Below are 13,727 nucleotides of genomic sequence, written 5' to 3'. Positions count from 1 at the left end.
ATAAAATGGAAGACAGCCTCTTACCCTTCCCATGTGACAATTAGCAAGTAACTGGCTGGCTGTTCTTTTTATAATGGAGTGCGTAAGAATTTTAATGGGCAACAAGAGATAGCTGGTTTGGACAAGTCCAAAAAAATCCCTGTCAGCTTGATTGAAGGTTTTCAAAGAGCAGAGATGTGCTTTGCAGCAACAGAATCAAGGAGACCAGTGTGACCCTAGCTACAGCAGCAGCTGGTGGAAGCTTAAAAACATATGAAGTTGTCTTATATCAAATTAGACCCTTGGTCCATCGAGTTCAATACAGTCTGCACTGATTGGCAGTGGCTTTCCAGCGATTCAGAAGGAAGTCTTCCCCAGCTGTGACTGGAGATGCCAAGGACTGAACCTGGGACCTTTTGCATGCAAAGTTTGTGCTTTTACCAGTGGGCTATAGTCCTTCCCTTGCAAACAGAACTCCTCCATAGGAGCCAGTTACCCCATAGCTGTAAGGGCAAGAATGCTCTGATCAACAGCCAGATGGCCAAGAGCTGCTGGGAAAGTCACCCCCCCCTAATTATCAGCAAGAAGATACACTTCAAGTCAGTGTCAGAGGGTGCTGGCTATTTTGAGGCATACCTAGAACATTCAAGGAAACTCTGTTCATTTGGGTTTTCTTCCCCCTTTAAAACAAGAATCCTGCCAAATTTTAAACAATAGAATGGATGTTATTCAGAGCCATTCAGCTGAACTCTAAATCAAATAATAACAAAAAAGACAACCTCAGCAGTTGTGCCACAATGTTGAATTACCAGCGTAGCTCAATTTATTAAAAAGCTGGACCTAATTAATCAGGCAGCAGGGTTTTTTTGTGAAGTTTCAAAGGATCAGGTAACAGAGAAAGACCTTGTGCTAGACACTGCGGAGAGCCAATACTAGTCGCTAGGCCAAGAATAGCCAATCTGTTTCCCCCCCCCCCATATATTGTTGAACTCCGACTCTCTTCGTTGGGAAGTTGCACTCCAATGACACCTGGACGTCACCTTGCTGGCTACCCCTGCAGTAAGCAACACAGGGATCAAATGGCAAACAGGCTGGCGAGAGGCCACTTCCTATGTCCCAAAAATAATTTCTTTACAAAAAACATAGAACTGTTGGTGCCACCTCCGAAGACAGACATAAGAACATAAGGAGAGCCTGCTGGATCAGGCCAGTGGCCCATCTAGTCCAGCATCCTGGTCTCACAGTGGCCAGCCTGATGCCCATGGGAAGCCCATAAGCAGGACCTGAGTGTAAGAGCACTCTCCCCTCCTTCAGTTTCTAGCAACTGATAAACCATTGATCCATCTAGCTCAGTACTGTCTACACTGACTGGCAGCAGCTTTTCAAGGTTTCAGACAGGGACATTCCTAGGCACAAGAACATAAGGAGAGCCTGCTGGATCAAGCCAGCGGCCCATCTGGTCCAGCATCCTGGTCTCACCGTGGCCATCCAGACGCCCATGGGAAGCCCACAAGCAGGACCTGAGCGCAAGAGCACTCTCCGCATTTGTGATTCCCAGCAACTGGTTTTCAAAGACATGCTGCCTCTGACAGCAGATATAGAACACAGCTGCCAGGATTACCATTCCCCCCTCCTCCCCCATTCTCACCCTTCATTTCAAAGTGTTTAAATATCTTTGAGTAGCAACTTTCTCAAACTGGCTTACACAATCACAATTTAAAAAATACAGCTTCCAACAACAGAGAGATAAAAATACAACGCGAAACTTCCAACACGGCCAAACAGAAATAAAAACAGCAGTAATACACATCTGCCCAAGAGATAAAACCCCAATTTTTTTAATCAGCTCAGGAACACAGTAAAGGCATCTTTCTCACGAGTAAGCCACTGGGAATAAGTGGGTCCAAGGCCTGAAATGCGGTGGCTTTATGGAGATCAAGTGGCAGAGAATCCCAGTGTTACGGGGCCAGCATGGAGAAAGCTCTCTTCCTTGTGTCCACCACAAGTGTCTAGGGGGGCGGGGAATGCCTCTTCTATGAAGACGCTGGCTATGTCACGCATGGACACCACATCTTAGAGATAAAGGATGTTTCTCTTCCCCTCCCCAGTGGCGCCTGGTGCCTATTGGAGCTGGTACGGCAGAATACAGGGAAACCAACAGTAGATGACCCCAGAGTCAATCACAGCCAGAGCCAATGACGGGTGCGGCCAAGTAATTCTAATTTTGTCCCCATCCTCCTCCCTCCCTCCCCTGAAATTCAGGAGGAGGCAGCAGGCAGGCAATTCCACCCCCTGGACTGGTTATCAGTAGGAAGGCAGGCAGGTGGGCTTGGAGGAATCATGGCTGCGGCTGGTGGGGCACCGTTCCATTTGCCCTAGCGGAGCAACCGTCACTGCCTTCTCCCACAGGATTTTTGTTGTTGTATTTATATGCAAATGCATGCCAATTTCATACAAGTGACCAAGCTTTCTGGGACCGGGCGACATCCCTCCTTGCAACGACTTCGTAACAGTTATAAAAAAAGAGGGCTTACTCTTCATCCGTTTGTACGCAGTTATCCAGTTCTATCACGTGACTCCCAATAAACCAGACGAGATTGGAGAAATAAGGGACAGCGGTTTTATCTCGAATGTAGTGCAGCATAGGTTGGTTGTCCACTGAAGACAAAATAACAGTTCTTAAATGTCCATTTTTGGGGGAAAAAAGAAATTACAAAGCAAACGAAACTTTTTAAAAAAAATCTAGCTACACTGTTGTATCTTACTCAGAGCAGATCCACTGAAATTAAAGTTAATCACGTCCATTATTTCAATGGATCTTCTCTGAGTTTGACTAATGTTGGATACAACAACCCACAAATCCTTTTCAAAAGGCTGGCTTCCAGTGGTAAAAGCCAAAACCAGATTTATTTGATGCTTACGTTATCTATTGCAGCTCATCATCAGATCAAGTTTTAAATACATATATCGCCATCCCTCAAGCGGTTAAACAAGTCCTTTAAAGCGCTACTCAAGTTATTCCTGCATCATTCTGGAAACAGCCAATGAAATCTATCGCCTCTCATTTTCTAGAGAACTTGGCCAACAGTACAAGAATAAAAAGCAATAAGGCTGAAAGTCAAAGTGATTAGTGGACTTACATGACACTGCATTAAGGAACACAGGAATCATCAGTGAAGAAAGGGCAAAAAAAAAACCAGAAAACAGACAATGGTTAACGGGGTTAGGAACTGGGATGGTGAGACATCCTCCGGAGGGTTCAGTAGCTAAAGCAGGAAGCATCTAGGCTAGAAGAAACAGGTTAGAAGGAGATAGCAGTAGACAACCATGCTGCCCCAACTTAGGCTAGTTCTCAGAGTGCCACCCCCCTCCAAAATGCCCCCCCCCCGTGGCCTGACAGCATCCAAACTCAACTAGAGGATAGTGGTTGTCAAAAACTTTCTGCCTCCAGAGAAGTCGTTTCCATGCTTATTTGTCTGCTGTGAAATCCCTCCCACAGTTTGCTGCGGGGCAAAAGAAAACCTGGGGCACGTCCTAGAGTGCTCATGCAGCTGACGGAGGGCACTGGCCAAGTCTAGAGGGCCTCACCATTGCTTTGCAGCAACTTAAGGGCACACCGCGGAACAGGCACAGCTTTCAGTTCCAGGGGAACATTGGAAGGGAAGAACAGTAGTGGTCAGCAAGCTGGCCTTCAGAGGTGCTGGCCTGCAATTACTCGTCTTCCCAGTAAGGAATCTCCAGTAAGCTCAGGGCACCACAAAATAAGAATTTGAAAAGGGAGGCATTGCAAAAGTGTCAGCAACATTTTCACCTTAAAGCATGCATGCATTTGTGAAGTCGGAATGACACATTGCTAGATTTCAGGCCTCAGCAAACGGGGCTATGGAGCGTGATCAGAAGTGCAACTACAAAGGGTAGAAGGAGGTTTTGTAGATAAAGTGTCGCAGTTCACACATTATAGCAATTTACTGTGAATGTGTCTATCTGGGATGTTTTGCTCCTTGCTGCTAGTGTGCAGAAGAAACAAATCAGAATCCCTGGCTTTGCATTACGTCTGAACCAAGGATCATAGTTTGTTGCACATGCAAGCCACTATCAATGAACCAAGAACAAACCTTGGCTACAGACTGTGGTTTGTTGGGAGCAAACCAAACTATGATCCCTGATTTAGATGTAATGCTAAACTGGGAATTGTTCTTCCCAGTGTTAGTGGACGTAATGGGCTCCTGCATGGTAAGCTATGGTTTACAGCAGGGATGGGGAACCTGTGGCCTTCCAGAAGTTGTTGGGACTCCAACTCCCATCAACCCCAGCCAGCATGGCCAATGGCCAGGGATGATGGAAGCTGTAGTCCAACAACATCTGGAGGGCCAAAGGTTCTCTACCCCTAGTTCACAGCTTATCGTGGCATGCAAACATTTGCCAACAGTGAAACAACAAAGAAAATGATGGCACCTTGCAGACTAACCACGTTATTGTGGCAAAGGGTGAATGCAGACAATCAGCTTATCCCCTTCATTCATTCATTCAAGTGTTAAGAATTTATAAACCGCTTAATATAAAATATTTATAAACAGTGAACAAGGGTATATACAAATACGGAGAATAAAATCAATAATAAAAGCGTAATAAAAATCCTTAATTGTAGAGTATATCTGCCGCAAACTAAAGCAATTCAGCTCGGGAAGGGCTTAGTAAAACAAAAAACAGAGAGGCTTTCAACAGGTACCTAAAAGTCCAGAATAGTAGGCAACTCTCGATCACCAAGCGGACAGATTTCATAATGTTGGTGCATGCTAAAGGCTCTCTTACCAGTAACTACGTGGCAAACCTGTGGCATCACAAACAAGGCCTCATCCACTGAGAACAGGGAGCAGGCGGGGATATAGGGTGCAAGGCAGTCTCTAAAACTATCAGGTCCCGAGTTGCTCAGAGCTTTATAAACAGCAAGACCTTAAACATGGCCCAGCTGCCATCTCCCCTCATGATGCTAAAAGTGCAGCAATAAAGGTGGGCATGGCTTGTTTTGCAGTATTCTGTGGCTGCTGTTGGTCTGCTCCTGGTTATCAATTCTATTGCCTAGACTTCCACGCACTGCAACAGCGTATTTGATGGAAGTAGGTAGCTTAAGATGTCTGCTCCCAACCTTTGTCAGAGCCCAGGGCAGCAAACAACAAGTGATCAAATAAAAACATCTTAAGAACATTGTAAAAACAAAAGATCTTAAAAACCAATTCCAGGACAGATGCAGACTGGGATAAAGGTCTCTGCTTAAAAGGCTTGCTCCTACGGACTTAGCTCATATCCGTGTTGTGTGTAAAGGGTCGCGTCTGACAGAACAGACCCATTGAAATTAATAGAGCGAAGTTAGCCACGGACATTCATTTCAATGGGTCTACTCTAAGTAGGACTAACACTGGGTACTACCCAATGCTTTAAAAAAGTATTTCCCTGTTTATTTTTAATGGATTATCTGTTATATACATGTGAATACAACCCTCACAAAATGTGGGGAAATTTAAAGGAGCCCCCCCAAGTTCACTTCACACATAAAAAAAGAAGCGATTATATACAGGCCTCCCACCAAACTGCTCACCATACAACACATGGCATATTGGGATTCAGAGGTACCACAGTATGGTTTCTTGATGAAGGGCAAAAGGCTTCAAGCATCGCAAAACACAAAGAAAAATAGATGCCTTGCAGAAATACCTCGTACTTAAGCCTGAGAATTATGGAGAAAACAGGGAAGGCAAGCTTGTCCTTAACTGATGACTCTAGCCATGAAACTCTGTAGTAGGTGTTGAAAACCTTTGGCCCTCCAGAGGTTGCTGAACTACAACTCCCATCATCCCTGGCCATTGGCCTCCTGCAGATACCATCTTATCAATTCCACATAATATAGGAAGCAGACCTTTAGTGTAGCAGCACCTACTCTTTGGAATTCTCTCCCCTTAAATATTAGACAGGCCCCATCTCCGTTATCTTTTTGGCGCCTACTGAAGACCTTCCTCTTTCAACAAGCCTTTTAAGTAAAGATCTTATCCCAGTTTGTGTCTGCACTGGAATTACTTTTTAAGATGTTTTTCAAGCTTTTTTTTTTTTTTTTTTAAAGATGCTTTGTTTTAATATATTTTGAAGAATTTTGTTTTTAAGATGTTTTAGCGTGCTTTTAGTGTTTTGTTTGCCGCCCTGGACTTTTTCTGGGAGAAAGGGTGGGATATAAATTTAAACAACAACTGTTCAACTTTGTGGGGAGTCTCTGTAAAAAGAAAAGAAAAAGAACCTCTTAACCTTCATGGTGTATAAGAATGCATCCGTGAAGCTGAAAAAAATGCAATGTGAACGGCAGAAAAAAAGTAAAAAAAAAAACCAATGCATGGCAGAAAATAAATAAATAAAGCCACACTATGACAAACCAAATGCGCTTAAACTATTTGCCTATGTTGACTCATAGCCCTTCATGACCCAGATCCCACATTGGCAAATGCATGAGAAAGAAGGGGGAGGACTGCTACAAAATGGGGGCAGATAAGCATGTGACGTTACTTTGCAATCCATCGATTAATCAACCAAACATGCACCCCTCCTTGCAATGGCGCAAAACAACTAATGCTGAAACTGGCAAAGCAAGGTAAATGTTTACACAAACACCTAAGTCTCATGGGCAAACAGACCCTATTCGTTACCCTGGCTGGATCTTTTTTCCCCTTTGACACCAGGTTTGTTTGTGCTCCGCACAGTAAGGAGAAACACCTGTTCATTGAACCGCTGGACTTCTCAGCTCACTCTGGAAAAATATTTTTTCCTACCCAGCCCTTATTTTGCATCTCTATCCATGCCCGCGTGCAATGTTTAGGTGCCTAGTACTGGTAGTGCTTCATGCACCTGCCCAAAGCAGGCCCTAGGCCACAAAAACGTAGGCCACGATAAAAGGCCTGAGCCTTGAAGGCAGGGGGGGAGGAACTTTTTCCAGCCCAAGGGCCACACTCTCCTGGGTAACCTTCCAGGGGCCACATGTAAGTGGTGGGTGGGGCCAGAGGCAAAAGCGGGCAGAGCCATAAACATACTTTTTACCTTTGTACAATAGTCTCATTTGTCCACACAAACCCCTCTATCCTTTATCCAGGCAAGCAAAAGGCATTATCGGAATTCAAGGACACATTCCACCCGAAATCACTCAAGGAAGGTGTGAAGCAAGGCCAGTGAAGAGTACAGCCTGGGGAGTGGGGGTGTGGTGTTGACTCCTGAGGGCCAGGTAGAGAAGCTTGAATGGCCATATTTGAAACCCCCCCCAAAAATCAGGCCTTGAAGTCCTCCACCCCAGCTTTAAGATGCCATCAGAATCCCTTGCAGTTTTTAACAGCAGTTGCCCATCTGTAAGTGATCGACAGACAGCTCTGTTCAGGGCATGTGATGCAAAGACTGCCTGCATCTTTATAAAACTGTAACTTCATCCCATATGCTGTTGCACTTCTTCAGATGGCTAAAACATCCCCCTGGTTATGAAACTTATACTTTACTACACATCAGCTACTCCTTTTACTTCCTCAAATATCTTCTGGTGAACTTGGGAGTGTTTGTTGTTATGCATATAGTGTATATGGTGCAAATTGTGGCATGTCTTAGAACAAGTAAATTGTGATGTTAACTGCTAAGCTCAAACTAAACAAGAGCTGCCTGAAATGTGGGGAAAGGGGGAGAAGTATAGAAATGCAGATGCATGACCGGAAGAGTAGCAGGATAGAAAGATCCCCAGGAATGCAAAGGTTATTTCAAATTTTTCAAATGTTTACGCTGGAGCTGCAGAAGTGTGACAATCGGAAGCATTTAAACGTCAGTGAAATCCCTCTGTAGATTGGTGTAATCCCACTGAATTAAACAACCAGGATCTACAGAGGTATTTAGGACACCCCAACCCTTGAGTGTATCCGTCAGGATGTTTGCCTTTTATTCTGTTACTGGTATCCAAAAGGCAGAGAGAACAGGGCTGCCGTTCAAGAAATGCAAAACAAAAATATGCCCCCCCCCAATTGCTCAATTCTTTTGATCCTGATAATGGGGAGTCAATGGGCAGGATGAACTCAATAGTTCGGAACGAATTCCTAATGCATGGTTCCCTCACGACTTCCAGCTTCTTTATGATTTAGCGTAAATAAGCACGACCCATATCTTCTGTGACAGGAAATGTTGTGCTGAATTCTACTGTACTGACATTTTCTTCACTGATGAACAAAGTTTTATATATATATAATACATAATATATATATATATATGAGAGAGAGAAAGACACAAAGTTCAAGGAAACCGATTTTGATCATGCAGCTTAATGTTTCCCATTTGCATGTGTCTAAAGACCAATTCTTAGGCAAGCATCATGTATGTAAAATCTTGTAAAGAGTGACCTCTGGTGGCAATTACAGTGTATTTCTCTTATCCGCACAATTTTCATTCTAGTTTATAGAACCTTTTAATTTTTTTTCAATGTTTTCCTGTGTTTCTAAATGTTCTAAATATTTTTAAATGTTTTTAGATGGTTTTTAAATTGTTCTAAATACTTATTTTTAAATTTTAAATTGTATTGTTTTAACATTTTGATGTTTGTTACCCTGGGCTCTTTTGGGAAGGAAAGGCAGGATACCAATATAAAAAACAAACCATTTTCATTGTAGAGGTAGAATGATGTAAACGTCTCCTTTCAAAAGTAGGAATATCCACTTTGGGAGACACAGCTTTGCTCTAGCTAACTTTTTCTTGGTAAATCTGTGAAACTGTTAAATCTCGGTCTAACCTCCATACTGAAGCCTCACTATTTACAAAATCTGCCACCTGAGTACTAACTGTTCCAAGCCAACAGACTGAGGAATACCTACCTTTATAGACATTTAAAGTTATTGTTCTAACGGCGATCCTGACCATGCTTTCCGGGTGGTTGAAGAATTTAATGGCTTCTGTGTACAAGGCAAAATCATTTGTATGCTGAAGGAGACAGAAAGACAGTGAAGCCCTGGGAATTAAATTTGTTTTACACCTTTATATTCCGTCCTTCAATACACCTGTATTTTCAGGTTAGCTTACATCAGCAAAATAAGACACAAGAGATCACGCACTTTAAGTGAAGACAGCAACACTGTCAGCAGCATAAGACATCATGGAGCTTTTGCTGTATAATAAATAAAAATCAATCTTCTGTATTTATATTTATTTAAAAGCATTTATATGCCATTTAAAATTTCAAAAATCTCTAAGCTGTGCTTACGCTATAAAAAATATGGCCCTTGCTCTAAGCACTCAGTGAAAATGCCTTGGTCCATCTCAGGCAGCCTTCTCCTCCTTTCTGACCTGCTGTTGTCTCCCCATCATCCACTTGTATCCATCTAGCACTCTGCTGCCAAAATTATTCATCTAGCCATGAGCAATACCCCTCCTTAAATCCCTACACTGGTTTCAAGATTCTCAACCTTACTTTCAAAACCCTCTGTGGCCTTCCCCCTGCATCATCTCTCCACTCTTAAACCCCCAACACCTTCCTTCCCATGTCCAGCTCCATCACCTTCACCTCTCTAAAGGTCTTCTCTTCCCTGAAACAACTGAGCACCTTCCAGCCACTTATGCCAGGAGCTGCCTCCCAGAAGGTCTCCATGCAACCGTCCCCCTTACCCTCTTGTAAGTCCTTCCTCAAAACTTACCTTTTCCAGAAAATCTTTGGAATATTTCTTTAGTCCCTATACCCTAACTGAAATAATCACACATTCTGCCTCTTTTTAATCCCACTTCTGTTTCTGGACACCCTCACCCCCAGTTGTTTTCACATGTCTATTTTAGATTGCAAGCCCCTTATGCAGGGATCTGTCAAACCTGTTTTTTGTCAAGTGGCATGTACATAGGTGGTACAATAATAAAAATAAAGAATAACAAGAGTTTAAAAGTGGGGGGGACATGATTCCCTAGAAAAGACAAGAATGCTGGGAAAAACAGCAGGGAGTAGAAAAAGAGGAACAAGAGATGGATTGATTCCATAAAGGAAGCCACAGACCTGAACTTACAAGATCTGAACAGGGTGGTTCATGACAGATGCTCTTGGAGGTCACTGATTCATAGAGTCACCATAAGTCATAATCGATTTGAAGGCACATAACAACAACAACAGCATAGGTGGCCAGGTCCTCTTCCTTGGGAGAGCATTCTAAGAAGGGCCTCTTCCGAAAAATTGCCACCCACTTAATTTCAAGATGGCAGGGACACCCAGCGGAGGGCCCCTGTAGATGACCTAAGTGTACCGGCAGGTTGATGAGGGAGTAGGCATTTCCTTCAGGTACCCAGGTCCCAAATCATACAAGGGCTTTACAAGGCAAGCATTAGCACTTTGAATTGGCCTTTGAAACATACAGACAACACTGATTTCCAGGGCAAAGTTCTAAAAGTAAACAGGGCAATGAAGACAAGGTTGGAATGTATTTTCACTGAATGAGTGAAAGCAGCTTTACTTAGTGCTTAACATCATGCCCTTAACACCACTCTTTTAAGGCTGAGAAGTTTCATCTAATTACAATTCAGACTGCGTAAGCTTTTGATGCCCTCTCCTGGCAAGAACAAAAAATCACTGCAGGGCTAAGGTGCTGCACAAGCATCTCCAGGGACAAATCTCTGCTTGAGTCTGAGGAGATAACACCTAATGTGTACAGATCTGTTAGGTACAGAACTGAGGGTTTAAGAACCATTCACAGTACAGGGTTAGATCAGGACTGGGGAACCTGCGGCCCTCCCGAAATTGTTGGGACTCCATTAGCCCCAGCCAGCTTGGCCAAGGGTCAGAGATGATGGGAGCTGTAGTCCCTCTTGTCTTATGGAGTAACCCTATAGAAATGAGTAGGAGATGGCACAGATTTCTTCTCATTTTGGTCAGGTTTGTATAGGAAAAATCCCACTGGACCACTCCAGGCATTGGGAGTTCAGCAACATCTGGAGGGCAACAGGTTCTCCATCTCTGAATTAGACTGACCCCTGACTCAAGATGCAGGTGGAAAGCTGGAAGTGGGAGAGGAATCTGAGGTTCTGCAGGGCACAGCCAAAACTTCCCAACCCCAGATGAAGAAATGAGGTAGAAGAAAATGTTATTTATTGTGGCAATGTGTCAGTTTTCACTGTTTTGTTATTTTTTCCCTCCCTCAACGTGTATGCACTCCAGAACTGTATAGCTACCTTTCCTTTCAGCCACTTCAGCTGAGGCACCTTGTCCTGGACAGAAAGAGACTGGCCACCATCATCTATGTTCTGGAAGCATCAAGGTTTGATTAGAAGGCCATCCAGAAACATAACTGGTTCAAAAATACAGCAGCTGGACTGGTAATTGATGATGCACCAATTGGATCATTCTGGCCAGTCTTAACAGTTCTGCCCCAATTACTAGTGTATTTCCAGGCACAATTTAAGGTGCTGGTGTTTACCTTGGAAGTCCTAACTCTGCAATCCTATAAATGCCTACTCAGAAATAAGTCACACTGAGTTCAACATACGTTACCCCCAAAGTAAGTAGGTACAGAACTGCGGCCTAAATGGCTGGAGACCAGGGAAGATGAAGGACCCCCTTCTCCCATATGAGCCTGCCTAGCCTTTGAGACCTGCCTTCAAGATCCTTCTCTGGAGGCATGAAAATCCAGAGGAGGACTCCTAATTCTCAGGATTCCTGTGCCTCCGGAGGAACTAGAGCTCGGTGGTAGTACAAATGCTTGGCATGCAGGAACTCCCAAGTTCAATCCCCAGCATTTCCAGAAAGAAAGATCAGGTGATGTGAAAGACCTCCACTCTAGAGACCCTGGAGAGCTGCTGCCAGTCAGAGTAGACAATACTAGGCTAGATGGACAAAAACTTCAGTTTGGCACAAGGCAGCTTCCTACGTTTCTTAAGAAATAACGTAGGTGGCAAGCAGGGAGAGGACTTTTTTCCTCTGTTAGGGTCTCATTTATGGAACTCCCTCCCTAGAAAAGCCCAGCTGGCACTTGCATTCAAATGCTAAGTTCTGTTCTCTTGGGCTTTCAATGGTTAGCTGTGTGTACCAATTTTGGACCAATTTAATAGAACTGAGAGGAGAATATTTGGGGAAAAGATTAGGACTGGGCTGTTAAAGAAGGAAACAAGCTTGTTGGGGATCACCAAGCATTATCCACATTTCATACGTCTACAGTCACAATGTTTTCTTTTCAAGTGGAAACAGGTTACTCTGCTTACCTCATTGTAAAAGAAATGAACGGTATGATTGTTGAGTTTCAGAGAAAGGGTTTTCAGGAACGAAATGTAGTATGCCATGATCTCTTCATCCGAGAAGTCAAATTTGTGCACGATGATAGAATTTACGTAGTTGTTAGAAAGCAGGTAGTCTGAAGGCGGGGGAAAACACATCCATAATCAGCACAAAAGTTTTAAATTACGCAAATATGAAGAGATTTAAACAAAGTAAAGTTTCCTAGAACCATCCCGGTGTCTTCATATATGCTCAACAATGATGCATCTGATTAGAACAGCAGTCGCCAACCTGGTGACCCTAGATGTTTTGGACGACAACGCCTATTGGTTCCAGACCATGCTGGGTATAGTGGGTGGGCATTATCATTCAAAAACATCTGGAGGGCACCAGGTTGGTGACGGCTCAGTTAAAGAGAAGGTGAATAGCGACAATGGGAACAACAAAACAGCCCATCTGCTGACAGCACATTCAAAAGTCTGCACACTGCTTTACTCTGTCACCTTGTTTATGCACATTTGATTCTCCAACTCCCCACCCCACTGTTTTTAGATAACAGAGATTTTAACGTAGCAACAGATCCCCTTTAATGGAAAAATAACAAAGAATATGGCCTCAACTGCACAACAGCATGCTTCTTCCACATCTCAGGAGCAGCCTGGCAACAGCCATCCAGTGCAAGTCTGAAGCTCACAATCTGCAGGGCAATTATCGAGCACCTTAGTGTCAGAGTTCAGCCTTGCCCAGATCTCAAACCGGAGGTTTCCTCAGCAGAGGATCGGGGAAGCAGTAGAGGAGCCCCCAACAAATACTTATGGCCAAGGACCCCAAAGAGCCATTGGAACCAGACATCCCTTCCCCAGGAACAAGAGGTCCTCATACCCACTGCCTGGGTTCCTCGCTGGCTCTCTGACCACCCCAATTTTCCCTAGGGAAAGAGGAGCACAAGAGACTACAAGGCAGGCAGAAGCTTCACAAGGCTGCCACCGAAATGCCCAATTAGCTGCATGTGAGACTACTCGGGGGGGGGGAGGAAATGCATGAAAGTAGTTGCCCAGATCAGGGCAGGTGTCATGACCCCTGAATCTAGCAGTGATCTGGACATGGAGTCAGAGGCTGAAAGGGCACCAGATGGGGAGCTGTTTCAGGTTCAGGGCTCAGAGCTGACTGTTGGAGAAAGGGAGACCACTGGGTCTGAGGCTATTGGCCAGGGGCCCCCAGAGGAACCTCCCAGACTACCAGGGCCTGGAGGGCCAGAGCCTGGACCTTTGTGGGAATCTTGAGTCTGAAGAACCAGAAGCCTCCCACCACATAGCACCGTCCAGTGGCAGAGGCAGTACACCAGGAGGAAGGCTACGTAACAGAAGGGGAGTGCCTGTCCTTAGGCCAGAGTGCAGGCCTCTTAAGGCTCTGACGTTCTCCACAAGGGTGGAGCCTGGAGGTGGTAGTCTGGAGGCAGCTCCGTCTGCTCCCAACCTTTGTCAGAGCAAGCTGCCCACTCGGAGCT

At 44.4% G+C, this 13,727-nt stretch overlaps 1 protein-coding gene across 6 annotated transcripts in view; it reads right to left on the bottom strand.

Annotated features, from left to right (window-relative positions):
- Window positions 1-13,727, bottom strand: part of CLEC16A (C-type lectin domain containing 16A) — a 118,912-nt gene that overhangs the window by 93,685 nt on the left and 11,500 nt on the right. For 4 of the 6 annotated variants that reach the window (XM_061599171.1, XM_061599174.1, XM_061599175.1 and 1 more), the window contains exons 4-7: window positions 12,208-12,356; window positions 11,182-11,253; window positions 8,853-8,958; window positions 2,514-2,637 (exon numbers count right to left, since the gene is read on the bottom strand). In XM_061599171.1, coding sequence (XP_061455155.1) covers window positions 2,514-2,637; window positions 8,853-8,958; window positions 11,182-11,253; window positions 12,208-12,356 — 451 coding nt within the window. Of the gene's footprint in view, window positions 1-2,513; window positions 2,638-3,119; window positions 3,242-8,852; window positions 8,959-11,181; window positions 11,254-12,207; window positions 12,357-13,727 lie in introns of those variants that run through there. The other 2 variants (XM_061599172.1, XM_061599177.1) reach the window with 2 other exon arrangements.

Source organism: Rhineura floridana, chromosome 17 (genome assembly GCF_030035675.1).
Source record: "Rhineura floridana isolate rRhiFlo1 chromosome 17, rRhiFlo1.hap2, whole genome shotgun sequence".
NCBI classification, from domain to species: domain Eukaryota; kingdom Metazoa; phylum Chordata; class Lepidosauria; order Squamata; family Rhineuridae; genus Rhineura; species Rhineura floridana.
Note: the sequence above shows the minus strand (reverse complement) of the source record. Positions and strands in the feature narration are given on the sequence as shown.